A 21,274-nucleotide genomic window follows, 5' to 3' on the forward strand; every position below is an offset into this window, starting at 1 on the left:
AAAAAAGAACGACAGGGATGAGTACCGGCCGCGGAAAAGGCCGTGTATTACTCAGACACGTGATGTTTAGTCGGCGAGAATATGATAGAAGATATGGAGATGAAGCAATGATACGAGGGATAGCAGTATAGGTTAGTGGAGCGGGTGCTGTTTACAGATTCATTCATTCATTCATTCATTCATTCATTCATTCATTCATTCATTCATTCATTCATTCATTCATTCATTCATTCATTCATTCATTCATACTTTATTTTTCCATTCATTCATTCATGCTTTATTTTCCAGAATAACTGGACGGCCTCCTGGGCTAAAAGCTTAAATAAGCAGCTTGACGGGCCCCAGGAGCTTTATAGAAGCCAGTGTTGCGAAGAGCGAAAAAAATTCAGGGGGCACTTTGACTGTCTAAAGTGGGTAGAGGCGGAAGCGTTTTCCGCACCACCTTCGCTGTTTCTATGGCACTGGTGGCGTCACATATAATTGAGTACTAATTACTAAGTGATGATAAATCACTAATTAATGGTTAATTACTGATTAATGCCTGGATACTAATTAACTGCTAATTAATGATGCTTAAGCTTCGCCTTTAGGAGTGGAACGCGACAGCGCGTTGTAGCGCTGCCAGGGAGTCCACGGAACGCCACCACCCGTTCGGCGGGATGCCTTGCCCTTTGAACGCAACGCTTTTTGAGGAAAGGAAATGGCGCAGTAATTCTCTGTCATCTCGGTGGACACCTGAACCGCACCGTAGAGGAAGGGAGGAAGTGGGAGCGAAAGAAGATAGATAAAGAGGATCCGTAATGAAGAAAATGAAAATTGTATTTGAGGAAAGGAAATTACGCAGTAACTGTCTCACAAAATTCAGGGGGGCACTTTTGTTGACCTAAAGTGTGGTCACTGATGTGTGGTTAAGATGTTAAGCTTCGCCCCTAAGAGTGGAACGCGACAGCGTCTTGCAACGCTGCCAAGGAGTCCATAGAACGCCATCGCCCATTCGGTTCTACGCCACGCTCGTCGGTAAATTGGTTTTTGAGGAAAGGAAATGTATCTGTCTCTCATTTGTCGGTGGACACCTAAACCTCGCCGGAAGGGAATGGAGGAGGATGAGAGTGAGTGAAGACACCGTATTCACTAGACGCGCCTTTGTTCATTCCAAACCATCCAGCTGGCATGGCGGAGTGGATAGCATGCTCGTCTCTCACGCCGAAGACCGGGGTTCGATTCCTGAGCTCGACCAATTTCTTAATCGGTTTTATTTATTTATATGGCCTGACTAGTAAAGCTAATTAGGCTAATTAAGTAATTAAGCAATTAACTAAGCTCAGTCCCACTTACTTGGCGCATCACTATACGATCCCTTCAATTGGTTGCATGGTTACTAGCCAAAGTACAATTGGCCCCGTTTGAAATTCGCGCACTGTGACGTCACGACCGTTTCCACCAATTGAAAAGCGTGACATTTTCTGTCGACAACTGCTGCTTACAACGATGAGACATTAAAGGCTTCCGCCTTAATACATCTAAGGGTTTACAGCAGTACGTACCATATTCTCAAGAAATAAATAGCAATAACACGATAAAAGAGTTTCCTTTTGTAGAGAAAGAAAAAAAAATTCAACATACATCACATGCATCACAATAGGACATGAACGAAATATTCAATAGGCAGAGTAATACATATAGTACAATACTTTCAATACTTGTGAAGGATGAACGCAAAGCAATAGTATGGCAAAACAAACAAACAAAAAAACACCATGGTTCGTAATTTCACAGATATATATACAGATATATGCAGATATATACAGGTATATACAATAATTACAAGCACATCACACACATACACACACACATGGATAAAATGAAAAAAAATAATTTCTCGCGCGCGAGTGTCCTGTACCAGCTCTGTGCAACGCGCGAGCGAATTCACTACAAAAATATTTACATACCGCGCACAAGGCGCGCGTCTGTAGCGCTGGAGAGTGAAATGCAACGCATTTAAGCTATAGCCATGGTTAAAGTAACGAATAGAGCATAATAAAGATTTTTTCGTTTGATGTTCCTCGCTTGGCTGTGTTCGCACTTGCAGTGGTTTGGAAACCTCGTGACCATGAAATGGTGGGACGACCTCTGGTTGAACGAAGGATTTGCGAGCTACATCGAGTACAAGGGCATCGACCACGTTGAACCCGAATGGGATATGGTAAGTATAGGGGCTCAACGAGGGCATTTTTTACTCAGCAAAAGGCAAACTCAAAGCGTGACCACATTCACGTCTTGCTTTGCTCTGTCGTTTCGCGGCTGCGCCGTAGCTATTTGCGGTGGGACACACTTTCGAAACAGCATACCCGCACCTGCCAGCCTACCACATAGTTAGTCACGCCGCCAATTAATCGCGCTGACGTAGTGACAACTTGTTCGCGAAAATGGTTTGGGTTCATACAGATAAGAAAGGCAGAAAGTTGGCCAAGTTAGTTTCAAACTTACAATGCATGGCTCAAAAAGCGCGTGAAGCACGAGCGGACGAAGAAAGAACACAAGGACGCTTTTTCAGTCATACAGATAAATTGCGTCATCAGGCTGGATCAGGTACTGAATTAACGATTTACTGATATTCAGCACTGGCGTGCTTAAATTTGTCTTCGCGATGGCTAAAGGACTCGTATCTTAATAGCCTTTCTTGTTATCTTGCTGTGCGACAGTAACATGAATCACGTCAGGAGACATAATTAATTGATAGCTAGAGGCTCACGGGAGAAGCCTTTCTCCTGCTGTGGGCGTAAAGCGGCTAATTATGATGATGATCATTGCATAATTAAATGGGATGTCACTCATAGCTAGGAAAGGAAAAATTCTAACAGCGGCTTAATTACCTACGGCAATTGAAAAAATCAGGTACGAAGTGCTGAGCGACGGTGTAAACTTGATGAAAAATGCAGCAGGTGGAATTTTTCGGCCGCAAAAAAAAAAAAAAAATATCACTGTCTGATGCGCAGCGCACCTGTACCTTGTTCTTTTTGCAGACATGTATAAGCGTAAAGTTGCCTTTGGCAGTAAAAGAGTGTACATTTTGTGACACAAGGCGCGAAATATCTTTATGCTTAACGCCTGGGCCAGTGGGCTCGAACGCGTCTCACCTGACGCCCTGTCGGCTAAGTTACTGCGACCTCCTGTTTTGTTTTTGCTTCTTCTTAGGCGGCGCCTTGTTACCGAGCTGTGCTACACGGCGTGCCTCTTGTCGGTCTCGGCGCCTTCGGGTGGCTGGGAAGGGGGGGGGGGGGGGGGGGAGTACGGGCGTTACGATAACATTCGACCTTGCACGCACGTTCCGCATCTACGCGGGTCACTTCCGCCGTGAGACAGGTCCACCTTCGTCGGCTCCAAATGTCGGGGCCGCCGCTGCCGAGGTTGGGCGACAGCGCAATCGTTCCTCGCGCGGGTCGCGGGTAATACAGCGGCGCCGACCGCCTTGCTGCTCCGACAAGTGGCGGAGCGTCGCTCGCGATTAGAATCCGCCTCGTTCTGCTCGCAGCTTAATGTTTTCCTCGGGTACGTTTCCGCAGTTTAGACTCGTCGTAATATTTAGTAGCGAGCCTGCTTTCTCCTCACAGGTGCGTTTCACCATGCGAAAAGCATGCACTTGTTTAGGAGACGCTGGAGTGGATAGTTTCCGCAACGATGGCCTAGTGGTTTGAGCATCCGTCTCGCACGAGAGAGGTGCAGGGCTCGATCACCAGTGCCGTCAGGATACCCACCGGTGATACAATGGGCACAAGCTTTCCCCTGGCCTGATGCACGGCTTCTCTGGGGCGAAATGCTTGGAAATGGATCTGACCCCACCTTGTGTAACAGAAGATACCTTGTGCCATGGCCTTCTTTTGCCAAGGCTGCCCTTGCGCCTTTGATATGCATCATCATTAAGTGGATAGTTTTCAGGAGCTACGTAAAGAAGACAAACGTTTATGAGAGCATTTTATTTTTTTTTTCAGAGAAATCGCTGAGCGGTTGTATCTGTTGTTCCTTTTTCAACTGTTTGAGCGGGCAAAACACTGTGCAGGCTGTGCGCATGGGCCAGCGGATTGACCGTTGCGGGCTTGCATGACCGTCTGTGAAGAAAGTCAAAGACAGTCAAGCGCCCGACGTACCTTTATATTGCACCATTCTGTGCCTTAAGCCTGCACATTAATGCAATTGGCGATACAAGAAATCAGGCCATTCTATAGTCCACAAGACCGCCTTCTATTCAGCTATTTTTATGCATGAAAAGGCACCGAAAGCGTGTGTGTGTGTGTGTGGGGGGGGGGGGGGGGAGGGGAGTGAAAGTGTATGGTGATTCGCAGAGGATATAGCCCAACGCACCGCCGTTAAATCGTGCACTAATAAAAAACGGGAACGCAGTTCAGGAAAGTGCTGCATAGCAGAAGAAGCCCTCAGCCTTCTGCGTGCCCATGCTCTACTCCGAGCCTCCTCTAACCAACCTCAGCCGCTCTAGCTCATCTGGGATGCGGACAACCCGCGCAGCACTCCAGTTCAAGAATTGCAGGCTGACTGCCGTGCGCTGTGCTTTGTAGACAAGCCGCCCATCATCGGCACGAAACCGGACTCGCTGACAGGCTCTCTCTCTCTCTCTCTCTCTCTCTCTGCGACGCTTCTGCAGATGAACCAATTTCTGACGGAAGACTTGCAGCCCGTGATGGACCTGGACTCAACCACCACTTCCCACCCCGTGGTTCAGAGCGTCAGCCATCCGGACGAAATCACGGAGATCTTCGACACCATTTCCTACAATAAGGTATACGAACGCAGCTGCAATCGCATGTGTTGTTACCTACTCGATCCTACGCACGCGGCTCATAATTAGACAGGCAGTCCCCGCAGCGGCGCTCGGGGAAAGAAAAAGGGCAGGCGTTGCCGTTTTCCTCCTCTGGGCTGCCCTCCTCTTGCTTTCTTTCCGAGAACCGCGTCAAATCAGCTAGCCCACACATCACAGCAGTCCCGCGGCCGTCGAGACAGCTGGCGCCTGCTAACGGTGCAGCGACAGCTCCGATGCACTCCGCTCCCCTCTCATGCTCATTCGCTCTCTGCTAATGACTGGGTAATCACGCGAAGCAGACCCAGCCCCAGGGATCTCCGATGCGGTTTCGCGTCTCCTCAAGGGCACGTTTGTTTACCACGTTCGCTGGTCGTTCCCGTTTGCCTTCGGGAAAGGCTGCTTCCAGTTCGAAAGGTGCTGACCGTTTCATTTCCAATGCTGTTTCTTCGTTTTCCATTATGATCTATATGATAAGAAATAGGCAAGTGAGCGATGAGGGTACTTTTATTGTTGTTGTTGTTGGCGGCATCAATACATGTCTTTGCTTCGTGCGTTGACGGTTTCGCGGTTTCGTGTGTTGACGGAGCAGCTGTGCAAGGTCTCCACCGCTGGCGCTCCGCCAAAGGTCAAAGGCTGAGGCTTCACACTTACTCCGGGCTTTTCAGCTTTGCTAGTGAAGTAGCGTTTTCGCGCTAAGACAAAAACAGACACACTGAATTTAATCAAGCACTCCAACAAGGGAAGAACCCTATGTATAACAGATACTTGACTAGATCGTCCTAAGCTAACACAGCACAGCGCATGGCAAAGACGATCCGCCTTGCTGAGCATTAGACGTAGGGGATATACTCAACAAGCCATGTCCTTTCTTACCGGCTGCAGCGAAGGACATCCTACGACATCTGAGCTTCACGGCATTAAAAGAATCTGTTTCCTATATTTTGCGCCAAACCCCCGACCGATGGACTATCTTTACCGACTCCAAAGCATCTCTGCATGTCCTGTCCGACCTGCTGAAGAAAACAAAACATTAGCTCGTTTCCCTTGACATCGGAGATCTACATCAAATGACCATTGCCGCAGGCCACTGCACAACACTGCAGCGGATACCAGCACACTGTGGCATTCTGGCCAATGAAAAAGCATATGAAGCGTCCCGTAAAGGCCAAGAACATCGGAGATACATTCGGACTCTCTTCACGAAATCTGATGTGTCCAAAATGGCTAAAATATTTGCTTAAGAAGAAACGTATCGGCTGTGGAACTTGCCGTCACACCACTACCAATTTCTTTACTCAGTCGACCCACATATCAGATCAAGACTCCCACCCTGAATTCCTCGCCATCTGGAAACACTTTATCACCGACCTCACCTGAACGCTGCGTTTACAAAGGGCTTGCGATACTGTTTAGGTCATATAAAGCGTCCTCTTTGTGACAACTGCGGCTCGATCGAAACTGTGGAACATATCCTGCTTGAGTGCCCTGCACATGCTGACGTGCGTGCGTACTGTGAACACTGCATGGTGAAGCTCTCCCCAGTGCCTCTAACAATGGACAGTGTTCTAGGTCCCTTAGCCTGCCGTAGGCAACAGATACATGCAATAAACTTTTTGTTTGCGTATTTAAATGACATCGAACATCTTGCCAAGCCCTGATTTCACCTTGCATGTTACCCTCGTGCATTCTTCACGCTGTGTACTTTGTTAGCCTTTTGTCGGACTATGCATTTCATCATTTAATATGCTACTTCATTTCTCGCCGATGCACGTTAGTATACATTTCATGGCCTCATTTTATCTTCTCTTTTTGTTTTATTTTACCTTTTACACAAAGTTCTCCTTCCGTCTTTATCTCCCAAATTCCCTTCCCCATGCAGAGTAGCATGCCAGCTATTTTTAAACGCCGGCTAAATTCTCTGCTTTTTCATTAAAGGGTTTCTCTCTCTCTCTCTCTCTCTCACTTTACTTTCGTACTACAAATTGCTTATACAACCACCTAAGGCTGAAATTGCAAAAAAAAGAAGAAAGCTAAATTTTAAAAAACATATAATACGTACGCTGCTTTTGAAACAATCCGTTTGCTGCATAATGAGAGAGGCAACAAAAGAAGTAATCTGGCTGGTCATCCTGAGGAACATGCTTGAAGGACGACGGTTTCGGGCTTCACAAGATAGTGAAATTACGTTCATATCTAGTATAAAAAGAAACCATTAATTAAAATTAAACTGTTGTTTGTTTTATATCCTGTTTTGAGGCCATTTACTGACCTGTCTTCTATCCGCTGTTGAACTTCTCATCATCATCATCAGCCTGACTACGCCCACTGCAGGGCAAAGGCCTCTCCCATGTCTCTCCAGTTAAACCTGTCCTCTGCCAGCTGCAGCCACCATATCACCGCAAACTTCTTAATCTCATCCGCCCACCTAACTTTCTGCCGCCCCGGCTACGCTTGCCTTCTCTTGGAATCCACTCCACCAGCGGTTGTCTTGCCTTCGCATTACATGCCCTTCCCAAGCCCATTTCTTCCTCTTGATTTCGACTACGATGTCATTAACCTGCGTTTGTTCCCTCACCCATTCTGCCCGCTTCCGGTCACCTACCATTTTTCTTTCCATAGCTCGCTGCGTTGTCCTTAACTTAAGCTGAACCCTTTTCCACGTTTCTGCCCCATAGGTGAGTACCGGTAAGATACAGCTAATGTATACTTCTCTCTTGAGGGCTATTGGTAAACCGCCATTCATGATCTTAGGTAACCTGCCCTATGCGCTCCACCCCATTCTTATTCTTCTATATTTATTTCCCTCTCATGGCCCGGATCAGCGGTCGCTAGCTGCCTTAAGTAGACATATTCCCTTATTACTTCCAGCACCTCGCTACCAGTTGCGAACTGACAGCTGTTCTCTTGCTAGACTGGTAGGTTTAAGTTTTTGCAGCTAAGTTAGCCCACATGCAAATTTAGCAGTTATGTGGTTTACATCGCATTTGTGCGCTTAAGATATGTAGTATAGGGACTGGGGTCCTCCATTAACGCTGCGCGTACATTAAAGGTTATCAGATACCCACCCGCAAGTAAGGCCGGCTTGTCGAACAACGTGCGTGGGAATGTATCGGAATATTTTTCGACATGCTTAATAATTATGAGATGATTTGCTAGTGGAACAGTGGAAAAAAACATATCGCAAAAGTGCTTAATTCTGCATACGAGATAATCGGTTCTCAAACGCCCAGGTTGGCACAATGCGAGTGATCTTGGAGCAGCTAGCAATTTTAATTTGGAATAAAGAGTTAACAATATGGGAACTGCGTTTTCCGTACCGATTTACATCAACAAATAAATTTATCTCTCTGTTTAACTCTGAAATAAAATTCCCTAATGTCGCGTACACGCTCGTCGCTGTGGCGCCGCAAACATGTTTTCGAGATTCTGGAAACTGACATGGCTATCGCTAACAACCAGCTACAAACCGCTGATTTTAACCAAGCACCTAACGGTAATTGTTAAAAATTTTTTTTTAGAGTTGAATTAACCAGCTTAATAGCAAGCACCATTGAAATGTTTTCTAACGTCCGGCACCACTGGTATTACTTTATGCTGCAAGAGTCGTCTTTATACCTTGAAGAGCCTAATTTTAAATATTAGTGGTCGGCTTCGCTGAAACAACCATTATATTTCTCGCTATTTTTCCTCCAAAGAAGAATATCTTCAAACTCCGCAGGTTTGTTGTGCATTTCTGACACCCGCAATAAAACTACAGCGTTCGTTCGTCTTCGTTCCAGGGCGCGTCTGTGCTTCGGATGCTCGAGAACTTCCTGGGACCTTCGGTGTTTCAAAGAGGCGTATCGGTAAGCATAGGCGTACCATAATTTCTGTGTGCATTTCGCTATACTTCATAAATCTTGAGTTGCCGGCGCCATTTTCAATTTCATACGACGGTGCAAGCATGCGGTGGTTTTTAAGCGCGATATTCCAGCGGCTGGGCGCAGAGCAGGCAACGTGCATTTTCAAGCACAGCCTGTATCCAGTAAACTTGATGAATAAGCGACTTTCTACGGGCGCATGAGTGGAGCTGTGAATAGTTGATTTAACGTGGCCGCTTTAATGAAATTATAACAGCTTATTTGGGTAACGTCGTACAAGCACATACAGTAGTGATTCACTTAGGAAACGTACTGAGATCGAGGTTAAGAAGAATCTCTTTTACCACCGAATACGATGTGGTTGAACAATCTGCAGAGGAACACAGAAGAAAAAAATTAGAAAGGACATTTAAGGTCCGCCTTAAGGGTATGAAGCGATAGCATTAATAGGTTATTGTACGTACATGTGGAAATGGTCATTCTCTGCTTAACATTCATAGATCCCTGGGAGTCTTCGTACCACTCTTATGCAATGGTGCTGCGGTTAAGCGATGCGCCCTGCGATGGCAGGTGCCGCTACCGGTGTGGCTTGTGCGACCGAGGTTCCTCTCGCGACCAGTCTTTAATTTAACTGCCACCTACCACGGTGGGCAGTTGACTCACTATCAGGTGTTGCAGGTTTTTGATGGCACCACAAGGTCACGTGACCTAAGTGGCCCACCTGCCTGTAAGTGGGCGTCTCGCTCATCGTTAATCGCAAACCTATTATGCGGTTTCGTTTATATGGCAGGCGCACCTGAAATGGAGTTGCGTACTTAGCAACTATTAGACCTCTGCATCTCCTGTTGACGTACGCCTGTGCGTTATGCCTTAACGAGGCATAATACACAATTGGTTGGTTGGCATAGCTTGTCTCTTCTTCTACTACGACATCCGGGAGTTATGTCTGTCCGTTTTACCTTAGTTATCTGGGGGTCCACGGCGTGAGGGCGATGTCTCGTCCATAAAGGAAAACCCATAAAAAGTAGCAAATGGCAGAGCTACAAAGCAGGAAAACTGGTGTCATTACCAGGACTCTCAAATGACCGAAATGGCCTTCGTCCGGACATTTTTGCGCTTAATGCGTGCCCGCAACGAGAGGTGTATTCTTTAAGAGCAATTTTGGTCTAATAAACAAACAAAATCATTAAATTCCTGCCAGTAGCAAATGTTCGCATTAATAAAAACTGAGCACTTACAACACTGGCGCATTTTTAACAAGCATGCGGTGTCAGATGTTCAGCTGATAGAGAGCTTTAGCTTAGCCTTACCGTGTACCACCACCTTATAAAGCCACCGCGATCCGCCAACAGCGCATGCGCACATGGCCCTACGTTTATGCGCCAGCCTTGGATCGAATGCCTAGGCAAACAGCCGACGTATTTAAGCACCAAATTCACGCAGGCCGACTATTCGTTTGAGTTCTGCCGCAATGAAGAGCCATAAATACTTACTACAGGACGTGATTGAATGAAATGCTTGCACTGCTTATTTCAGTCGTTCTTGCGGGATCACCAGTTCGGAAATGCCAAGACGGAAGAACTATGGGCCGAGCTTTCCGAAGCCGCCGGTTATGTGAGTATATCGCAACTGTACCAACAAATTCTTCAAAATCATTTATTTTGTTACGTTCATGCATACTCTAACTGGGTTGTCTCGAATTTCTGCCTCCTGGAATTCGTATACGTGCTCTGAAATCTAATTACACTGGCCTTACCGGTGCTAGGGCAACCGTTGCCACAGACCTACCGCTGGGGATGTCAGTAAATACTGCGAAATAAGTCTACATATCGTGCATATCTGTTTCCTTTGCTTGAAAAGACCCCGAAACGCCTTTCGTAGAAGTCGTCGTTTCTCTGTCTCCGACGCTTTCCCTTTCCGCGATGCAAAAGCCGCCCGGTGCGCAGTCCGTGCAGCGTCCGCGGTGCGCGGCAATTTTTATGCGTCACCACGCTGCGTATTAGTTTTCATTCGCGGCGATGCGCTCACGTACGCGCTGCCTTCTTCGCCTGCATAGTGAAACCGCGTTCGGCGCAACTGCACGTTCAGGGTCGCAGCAAAAGCCGCGATGCACGGTGAATGGCTGGCGCATTGGAAAGGGTCCGACGAAAAGGGCTCAGAGCCATCCAGCAAAAATTAGCGGTCATTCCCGCAATGCCAATCACACGTAAGATTGGTTCGCGATTGGCCAGCGCCGTGAGGGCAGCCAATCATGAATTGGTCTTTCTCGGAGCGGACAGATTGCGCACGAGCGCCGTCCAGTCACGACCCGCTCTTACGTGTGCGTGGCTGCATTCTTCTCATGAGCCGGGATAATATACAAGGATTCTCTGCCAGAGCTTTATTTTCCTTCGATTCTTTTAGCCTTTCGTCATTAGCTCAAACGACGGCACGCCCCCGCGATCTTCTAGGACCACAAGAACGGAATGGAATTAAAAGAGACAGTTGTGAAAACAGAAAAAGGCGCAGGGAAATATGAGACGCGAAATGGTATAGTAAAGTCCAGGCGCTTGGCGTTCTGATGAAATTCCACTCCCTCGGGGCATTATTATCGAAGTCAAGAGGCATGCTTTGCTCGACAAAGGGGTCGCGTAAATGTCCCGTGTTTCGCTAAACTGCGGTCGTACATTTTCGAGTAAAACTCTTTAATTTTCATCGTGCGTTTGACAGTTTCAAAGTTGTATAGAGCGTGACTGACTGCCGGACGCGAAGAAGGAAAGCAGTGTGACTAGCGCTTACTTACGTCTTGCGATATGTGTCCCTTCCGAAGGAAGACGGTGATATGTCTTGCACGGAAAGTGGAAGCAACGAAGAGAGGCAGAGACGCGTTGACCTGAGACATGCTATAGGAGCCCGAGAATTAGAAAGATGGCTCGACAGAAATTGTAGGCCGGCTTGATGGCTCATGATTTAAATGGACACTGAGGATAAATGGAAGGCTATCTATCTCGACAGTGTACTGCGTTCTAATCGCAAAGAGACCTCTCTCGCCGAAAACGAAGCTTTTATAGGTGATAAAAGACCGTGAAACGAAATACAGGTGTCGCCATCACCGGCCGATTTCGCAAGTAAAATGCATGTGCCGGCACCGATTTTTAGACGCGGATCCAAGAGGCCACGCTAACCGTTATTCACTTCACAATGGTGGCAACTGGTCCTTTTCGGTCAGGACGTTTCGAGTTTGAACTGATTGGCGGAAGGATATAGATGGTTCATCGTCTAAACCTCTAACCGCTTTTAGATGATTAACCATGTAGCCGGCCTACAAGTTCTTTTGAGTAGTCTTTCTAATACCAAGTGTCCTTTAATACGTGATATTTCTTCGCCGTCTCAAGTCGGAGCATTTGTTTCGCCACTTTTAATCACGAGACGTCGAACCTGCAGGCTCTGTTGAGCCATTTTTCTAATACTCAGAGTCCTTTTGTATGCGGTCTTTCTACCTCGCCTCAGGTCAGCGCATTTGTGTCTCTCATCCTTGTTTCAACTTGCCGTGCAAGATTTATTGCCTTAGCCTTCGAAAGGGATTCATACAGGCAGATGTGTGTAAGCGTTTCCCCGTCGGCCTCTTCCTCTGGGTTCGTCTGTCCACTATACGCTTTACCGTTTATAAATGGAGAGCTATGCAACCCTCCTACTATTTCTGTGAGCTATTTCTAATACCCGGGGCACTTTGTATGGGACCTTTCTTTGTCGTGTCAAGGCAACGCATTTGCGCTTCTCATCGTAGCTTCGTCTTGCCTTCCAAGATAAATTGCTTCCTGCCTTCGAAACGGGCTCGTACCGGCAGATGCAAATTAGCGCTTGTCCCGCTCCTTTCTTCTTTTGTTTTCACCTTTCAGTCAAGTTTTACCACTTTTAAATCATGAGCCATGCAGCCCGCTTACAGGTTACGTTGAGTCATTCGAATTGCGCAAAACTCAGCTCAACGTACTTCATTCCAAAAATTGTGTTCCCTAACACGCTAAATCGGAAAGTACATTTCTACTCAATGCGTAAACGCATTTTATGCTCATCTCATCATCATCATCACCATCAGTCTGACTACGACCACTGCACAACAAAGGCCTCTCCCATATCTCTCCAATTAACCCTGTCCTTTGTCAGCTGCGCTCACCGTAACCCCGCAAACTTCTTAATCTCATCCGCCCACATAACTTTCTGCCGCACCCTGCTACGCTTGCCTTCCCTTGGATTCCACTCCGTTACCCTCAAGGACCAGCGGTTATCTTGCCTTCGCGTTACATGCCCTGCCCAAGCCCATTTATTCCTCTTGATTTCAACTAGGATGGCATTAACCCGCGTTTGTTCCCTCACCCACTCCGCCCGTTTCCGATCTCTTAACGTTACACCTATCATTTTTCTTTCCATAACTCGCTGCGTTTAACTTAAGCTGTACCCTTTTCGTTATCCTCCGCGTAAAGGGTCCAGCTTAAGCGTACTTATGGGACGCCGACGAAAACGCAGTTGTCGCAGGGAAGCTGCCAGCTTTGCGTAATATTTGAAAAGTGTGCACACCGTCAGTAATTTAATAGCAACAAACATAAAAATGTACAGGCAACAGATGTAGGAATTAATTCTACGGGTACCTATAGTGCAATGAGTCCCCAAGCATGGCAGTGGGACTTGATAGATATTAATATCACTAGCTATGGCTAAACACGTCCTCTCATATTAGCTTATTAAGGCAGTGACACTGCACTGCATACCCTCTAACTATGGATTCCGATACGTCGGTTTCCCTACAAATAGAAATGGCAGCGTTAAATGAAAATGTCTTGTAACTCCAGATGTGCGCGGCCACAGACAAGGGAGACCCCGTATGTTTTACGGGAATGACACTACTACAGCGCGGATGTGCCATCTTCGTGAATGCGATCCTTCAGTTTTTTAATAATTTCTAGATGCACCGCTCATGTAGGAAAACTCGAAAATTATCTCTGCGAAGATGGCTTATAATACGTTATTTTCACTCTTTTCCCCACGCCGTTTCGAAAATAAAATGCCCGGACAAGTATCAGCATGAATGAGTTCGTTTTGTAAGAATAAAACAAGCCTTCTAGAACGCACGCACAACGTTGTCCGAAACGCGGTTTCGGTTCAAATTTGCGTATGCTGTGTGATTTTAGCTTCGCTCGTACGTGGCTGAGCTCAGCTCCAACTGTTAAGCCAGCCTACGCCTTACACCTGCGGAGTTAGACGCTTGTGCAAATCGTCGTGGCTTGCGTGCGAGACGAGTTGGCAGCGCCACAGCGCAGGTAGAGAAAGGGGATGCTTGCGTCAGGGGTCTTTCGGCGAATTTCGCATCTCTTATTCTGGGCGCAGACTGACACGCAACGAAACTTTCACTGTACGCAAGCGAATCCTATGCTCAGTTAGTCGCAATGACAGTTACGCGAAAAATGAAGAACCATCTGATGCATGCTGCGAAACAGCGGTCAATATTTCAACCATCCGCCCTTTGCAGCAGTAGGGTCACTCACGGGTTTCACCAAAATTAACCGAGGTTTTTCAAAGGTTAAGGCGGAGGCTTGGGCAAGTTGGTACATCATATGTAAGTAGAACAGCGCTAGACACGGGACGAAGGAAGAACAACACATCACAAGGCGCTTTGTGCTGTGTTGTTCTTCCTTCGTCCCGTGGTTGTTCTTCCTTCGTCCCGTGTCTAGCGCTGTTTTACTTTTTAAAGGTGGATTAACGCAAATATCAACAAACGCAAGAACGAGGCAGTACAGAAACCCTGTTCTTGTGACTGCCTGTATGCTTGAGCTAAGCTGCTTTTAAAATCCGTACATTAGACAGAGTAGATCCCTATCCCCGTCTAAAAAAAAAATCTCAATAGTGGTTCAGTGCGGAACCCAATAATTGAAGGCAGCTTTGGCGCACAAGTGCCCGATATCTATCCTTCCCGCCTTGTTCAACCGTCAAGAATCTTGCCTGAGCTTTTTTTTTTTTGTGAAAGCAAGTAGCAATAGCTTGCTTAAAATCTCGCGTAAGCGCGCCAGCGAGCAGCGGCATATACTCTCGTCGGCTGTCGAGTGTCTTCGTTTTTCTCAGTTCGAATACTGATCAGATGTATAGCTCGCACGCTGTTACAGCGGCGGCAGGCCCACGAGAAAAGCGCTTACAACGCCATTTTTACTCCGTAGTTCCGCCGGACGCGGATTGATAGTCAGCGTATTCGTAGTTTGCTGTTTCAGATTCGCGGTCGAAAAGGCGCTGGCGTCGTCTTCACTGTCCTTGTACTTGGTCGTTTTGCTTCTTTCGCGGCCTTTTCACGCGAATGCGTCGTTTGTCCGGCAGTTACACATTTCGAGCTCATCCGGTCCGCTCGGGGCGAGTGTTGGCCCCGGCGGACGGGGGCGGACCGTGACCAGGCGGTATACACAGGCAGCAGGTCTAGGCGGCGAGGCCATCCGTTTCATTCGAAATGCACTCGACGGGAAACCCCTGATTGTTTTGCGACCCATCTGCATCGGAGCGCATCTGCGAGGCTTTGATTTGAACAAATTCATCACGCGCTAATATAATTCTTCCTCTCAGTCCTCAACCGTTTGGTGGGAGTGACGCGAAACGAAATTTTCATTTTTTTTTTTTTACCGCGCATTTCACCTAAACATTGTATTCTCGCTGTAACGTGTAACGCAGTGTGTTCCAGTTTCAAAATGGTTCTGTGCGCAGTGGCGTAGCTAGGACTGTTTTCCAGATGGAATGAACTGGGGCGTGTCTGGATGCCGAAGTAGAGGGTACAGAGAGAGGAAAAGTGTGATGTGGGTGTAAAGGGAGGGGTTTGGATTTGCTGTAGCTTTGCTTTGGGCCCTCCCTGCTGCGTCGCCGGTTGCACGTACCAGATGAATCTGTACATGCGATTGTATTAGGAATATTTAGCCTCCAGTATATTGTTTTTACTACACTAAAAGAAAATATGGCAGAAGACAAGCGAGTTACGTCTGTGCGTTTGTGCAAGTGTTAATGCTGGCACTTCACCTGCACGCGTGCACAAAATAAGTTCGTCGTGGCGAGGAACCCACTCAAGTTTTTCGCGCCTAAACCTTCGTACAGTTCAATTCACCGATGGGTGTCGTTGTGGTGCCCGTATATCTAGTTGCTGCAAGCGGCATATAAGGCTTCGCACTTGGCCATTTGCATGCGCATTATGGACGCTCGCGTAATAGGGACTGCTGCAGAGCGGTCGGAGAAAGATGGCCCACAAGTTCCTCGTTTTGAGTGAGAAACCCTTCCAGGTAATGAAGCAGTTGATAACAAGAATGTTCATTCATTGGTGCGTAACGAAAACGATAGCAGACCACGAAAGCCATTTTTTTTTTCGCGTGAATGCGCTCGCGTGCGTTGGATATAAGGATACGAAATCGCCGCGGCGTTATTCATTTGGTTTGGGAATGCGACTTGTTTTCTTAAACTTGCCTATCAGTGGTGTTTACTGTCTCTACAGTGGTAATTGTCTTTTTGACCTTTCGCAACGACATTTTGTTTCTTGTGTTGGTTTCAGCTTTCTTGAGGAGATCGACCAGAAAAAAAAAAGAAAAACGAAGTCACGCTAATCTGTTGTTAGGCGCACTAGAAACGTAAAAAAAGAAAAACGAAGTCACGCTAATCTGTTGTTAGGCGCACTAGAAACATATCGCTGCGCTCTGTTGCATGGATTCTAGCTGATTGAGTTCCGCGGTGCATGAGCGTGTAACCTGCAGTGCTGTCGTGCGCAAGGCTGCAATTCGTGCGTGCACTGCAGTGGCCTCTCGAGGTGAGGTACAACGAAACCTGCACCGGCGGGCCGGAAGGGCGGTCGACTGCGCGGCTCTCGCGCCGGTATGCGCATTGCGACACGAACCGGCGCTCTTGCACGAGCAGTGGACGGCCCCGGCTAAAGAGGCAAATAGATTAACGAAGCAGGGGCACCTCCTCAAGGAGAAGCCAGGCGGGCGCCTATTTAGATCACTACAATTTTTTTATATTATTATTACACTGTGAGAAAGTAGCGCTTCGGCATCCAGACATTTCTAAAGATATCCTTCAATGTTATTTTTATTTCGGCCCCTTTCCGCGCTCGAATGCTCGTTCGCCACGTCAGGGAAAAGCAATGTGGTTTGGAGGGTCGTGTGGAAATATGGTGGCAATCTTCGTAGACCATTTTTTTTCCCCTTTGGATGCGTGAGTCGCAGTATTTCTTTACTTGGAAACTGAAATAAATGTCGCTTCCAAGACGACGCGCGAAGGAAGTAGAGGCAGCGTAAATCATCGGACGCGCCGACGACAGTGTACGCACGAGTTTTACGAATGTGTGCACGCGCAGACGCTGCCGGCGGGCTACAACGTGTCGTCCATCATGGACACGTGGACGCGCCAGATGGGCTACCCCGTGGTGACCATCAGCCGCAGCCCCGACGACCCCACGCTCATCCGTGTGGTTCAGGAACGCTTCCTGAGAAACAACCAGCACCAGCGGAACGGCTCCGACGCCTCACCATTCGGGTGCGTTGCATGCCAGCCGCCCGGCTGCTGTGCTAACCCATATGTGTGGTGACCACACCACTACCGTGGTTGCTAATATTAACCTTTTTTTTTTAAGAAACTAGCGCGGCACGAAGAATTGACTCGATCGCACTCAAAAGAACTGCGTACGTCGTTAAGAACTTTAACGCTTTGTTCAAATAAACTCGAGAGCAAATCAAAAAGTGCACAGACTTAGCTATTCAGTGATGTCGTGGTGACAGTGGCTCTGGGTTTCAGCTTTTTGCAAAGATAAGGAGGTTTTAAATGGCGCATAGATTTTTCTGGATTTACGTGTTTGTATAAGTTCACGGGAGCTCGAAATTGTGGTGTTAGTTTTTATTGGCTTAGTTTTATGCTCCCAGTCTCCCGAAAGCCTTACAGAGAAAAGAGACAGGGACCTCTTTTTGTGTAACGTTCTTCAAATGTTCGGCCTGATACGTCTAGGAGCGATGGAGACAAGAAGTTGACTCCACTCTTTCCACGTTCTTGATATGTAGGAATCCTAGTAAATAATGGTTTGGTCTGGCGGCACTCCAGCCTTTAGGGGGCAATCGCTCCAGGCCGGGTGACAAGCACAATTACTGGAGAAGCAACTTTTCATGAAGAATCTGGTTAGAATGAAATAACTTATAAAAATTGCACGTAAGAAGACACTTCGGTAGTAAAACTAGGGGCCGTATTTGTTGCGAATAATTTTGCAGATCCATTCGTTTGCCCCTTTATCACTGGATTCTGCTGACTGAAGCGCCTGAATTTATAACCAGCAAACAATGTCGTTCACCGGCTCCGGAGTCAGGTGTCATTGCCGGGAATGTTCAGTGACCTAAATGCAAATGAGTAAAACGCGAAAATAATCATTACAGAGTACGGCCTTTGATGTGATAACGTGATGGTTAGTTTCAGTGATGAGACACTGGGATTGACGGCGTAATGAAGCTTAACTTGCTGTTCCAGGCGGATTTATTTGTTAATTTTGCCGGACTAGAATCTAAAATAGGCATGGAATACGACAGCTTCAATGTAGCCGAGACTTCAAAAAATTGCAGCTTCACCGGCATAGCAGCACAATGGTGACAACGATACCGAAGTTTCTCACTAGTTAACAGAGTTAATATTGTGCGTTTTGCGCGATCGTTTGCAATATGCAGGATTATCATTATTGGAGACCCGGAAAACGCCGGTGCTTTTACAAGTAGTAGTATTGCTGTAGTCTGAATTAGCCAGTTAATGTGCCCAGCAGAAATGTACTTAAAATCAGTGTTCAGCTCCACTTCATGACAGGAATGAAATCACTCAGTAATCACTTACTAATAGCAAATAGCAATCATTGCACAGAAGTATAGGAATCGCCTTTGGGAAGTCTTTTTGTGTACAGTAGCGGCTTTAAAATAGACCCCCGTGGCACCCGCACTTTCGAAGTGACTGAATCGGTAGAACAATTATATCTGCTAACGAAAAGATATTGCCAGCAGATCGAAGTTAGTAAAGGATAACAGCTGCGTTTCTCAAGACAAAGGCCTTATAAAGCCTTGCTGACGTGTGGCCAAAGAAAAAAATCTTTGAGGAAAACACACCTGATAAGAGTAAATAACACGTTGTGTTAGCTTACAAGTTATGCTGGTTAATGTACTTGTCAGTAGTTATGTTGAGAGTTTGTAGCATGTATCTTACGCGGAGGAGCCGCGCTCCCATCTTCTAAGCGCGTGGTATTGGATTCAAGGGAACAATGACTGTGTAAATACATCGCGAACGGCCGCAGACGAATACAGCGCTGTGCTTTTCAAGAAGCTTCCTCGGCGTGATGAAGGTAGGCAGCGACGTCGAGGTTGTCTTCGTCGGAAACGTGCGGGAGCATTGCGTCGAGTGTTGTCGTGGGCTTCCTGCCGTATACCAGCTGGAATGGAGTAAACCTGGTTGTCTCCTGGGCGGCAGTATTATAGGCGAAGATCACGTAGGGCAGAATAGAGTCCCATGTCTTGTGTTCGGCGTCGATGTACATGGAGAGCATGTCTGCGATGGTCTTGTTCAGACGCTCTGTCAGTCCGTTGGTTTGCGGATGATAGGCAGTTGTCCTCCGATGGCTTGTCTGGCTGTACTTTAAAATGGCTTGCGTCAGCTCCGCTGTAAATGCCGTCCCTCTGTCTGTGATGAGCACTTCGGGGGCGCCGTGTCGCAGGAGAATTTGTTCGACAAAAAATTTGGGACTTCCGTTGCGGTACCATTAGGCAACGCTTTTGCTTCGGCGTATCGGGTCATGTAGTCGGTGGCCACGATGATCCATTTGTTACCTGATGATGAAGTCGGAAAGGGGCCGAGGAGGTCCATTCCTATTTGCTGAAAGGGCTTAGTTGGAGGTGGTATGGGGTTCAGGAGTCCGGCTGGTCTAATCGGAGGCGTTTTGCGTCGCTGACACTCGCGGCACGTTTTCACATAATGGGAAACGTCGGTAGCTAGCCGCGGCCAATAGTACTTCTCCTGGATGCGGTGCAACGTGCGAGCAATCCCGAGATGCCCCGCAGTCGGCTCATCATGACATGCCTGCATAATTTCGTGCCTAAGATTCTTGGGCACGACAAGAAGATGTACTGTCCTGTTGGACGCGAAGTTCTTCTTCAGGAGGACATTATTGTGAACGACGAAGCACGACAGTTGGCGCTTGAACCCTCGGGGAGGCGATGCGGTCTTGCCTTTCAGGTAATCAACTAGGCTTTGCAATTCAGGATCCGAGCGCTGCTGCTCCGCGAAACTGCTGGCGCTTACCGGTCCTAAGAAAGCGTCGTCGTCTTCTTCTTCGCTTGCTGCGTCGACTGGGGCTCGCGACAAGCAGTCTGCGTCGGAATGCTTGCGGCCAGATTTGTAGACTACAGTTATGTCGAATTCTTGAAGACGCAGGCTCCAACGGGCAAGGCGGCCGGAGGGATCTTTCAAATTGGCTAGCCAGCAGAGAGCATGGTGATCGCTCACAACCTTGAATGGTCGTCCGTACAGGTAGGGGCGAAATTTCGACGTGGCCCAAATAATGGCGAGACATTCTTTCTCGGTCGTCGAATAGTTGGCTTCGGCTTTCGACAGTGAACGGCTAGCGTACGCAATAACTTTTTCCTCTCCACCATTTTTCTGAACGAGCACCGCTCCTAAGCCCACACTGCTTACATCGGTATGGATTTCGGTTTCGGCGTTTTCATCAAAGTGCCCGAGCACAGGAGGGGACTGTAATCGGCGCTTTAGTTCTTTGAAAGCCTCCTCTTGCGGCGTTTCCCATTTAAAAGGCACGTCCGCCTTGGTAAGTTGGGTCAAAGGCTCAGCGATGCGCGAAAAGTTCTTGACGAATCGCCGGTAATAAGCGCACAATCCAAGAAATCTGCTTATAGCTTTCTTGTCATTAGGCTGTGGAAACTGTGCGATCGCAGCCGTCTTCTGAGGGTCTGGGCGAACTCCATCCTTGCTTACGACGTGACCAAGGAACAGCAGCTCCTCGTAGGCGAAGTGGCACTTCTCTGGTTTCAGTGTTAGGCCCGAAGACTTGATTGTTTCCAGCACTGTCCGAAGCCTTCTGAGCTGGTCTTCAAAGCTTGTGGAGAAGACAACAACGTCATCTAAGTAGACTAGACAAATTTGCCACTTCAAGCCTGCGAGCACTGTATCCATTACTCGCTGGAACGTCGCTGGGGCAGAGCAGAGGCCGAATGGCATCACCTTGAACTCGAAGAGTCCGTCTGGCGTGATGAACGCAGTCTTCTCGCGATCTCTTTCGTCGACTTCAATTTGCCAGTAGCCGCTCTTCAGGTCCATCGATGAGAAGTACTTAGCGTTGCATAGCCGATCCAGTGTGTCGTCGATGCGGGGGAGGGGGTAGACATCCTTCTTCGTAATGCTGTTCAGACGGCGGTAATCGACGCAGAAGCGAAGGGTGCCGTCTTTCTTTTTCACTAGGACAACTGGTGCTGCCCAGGGGCTCCTTGATGGCTGGATGACGTCGTCACGTAGCATTTCCTCTACTTGCTTGCGGATAGCTTGGCGTTCTATCGGCGATACGCGGTAGGGGCTCTGCCGC

At 47.6% G+C, this 21,274-nt stretch overlaps 1 protein-coding gene across 1 annotated transcript in view; it reads left to right on the top strand.

The window, feature by feature from the left end:
- The window catches only part of LOC149353034 (uncharacterized), a 174,630-nt gene that overhangs the window by 81,879 nt on the left and 71,477 nt on the right, over positions 1 to 21,274 (top strand). Inside the window, exons 6-10 of the mRNA XM_089582230.1 lie at positions 2,090 to 2,203; positions 4,658 to 4,792; positions 8,593 to 8,658; positions 10,210 to 10,287; positions 17,021 to 17,199. Of these exons, the coding sequence (XP_089438356.1) occupies positions 2,090 to 2,203; positions 4,658 to 4,792; positions 8,593 to 8,658; positions 10,210 to 10,287; positions 17,021 to 17,199 (572 nt within the window). The remainder of the gene's footprint in view (positions 1 to 2,089; positions 2,204 to 4,657; positions 4,793 to 8,592; positions 8,659 to 10,209; positions 10,288 to 17,020; positions 17,200 to 21,274) is intronic.

The sequence above is a fragment of the Amblyomma mixtum genome, chromosome 3 (assembly GCF_055824585.1).
Source record: "Amblyomma mixtum isolate Tamu chromosome 3, ASM5582458v1, whole genome shotgun sequence".
Lineage (NCBI taxonomy): Eukaryota > Metazoa > Arthropoda > Arachnida > Ixodida > Ixodidae > Amblyomma > Amblyomma mixtum.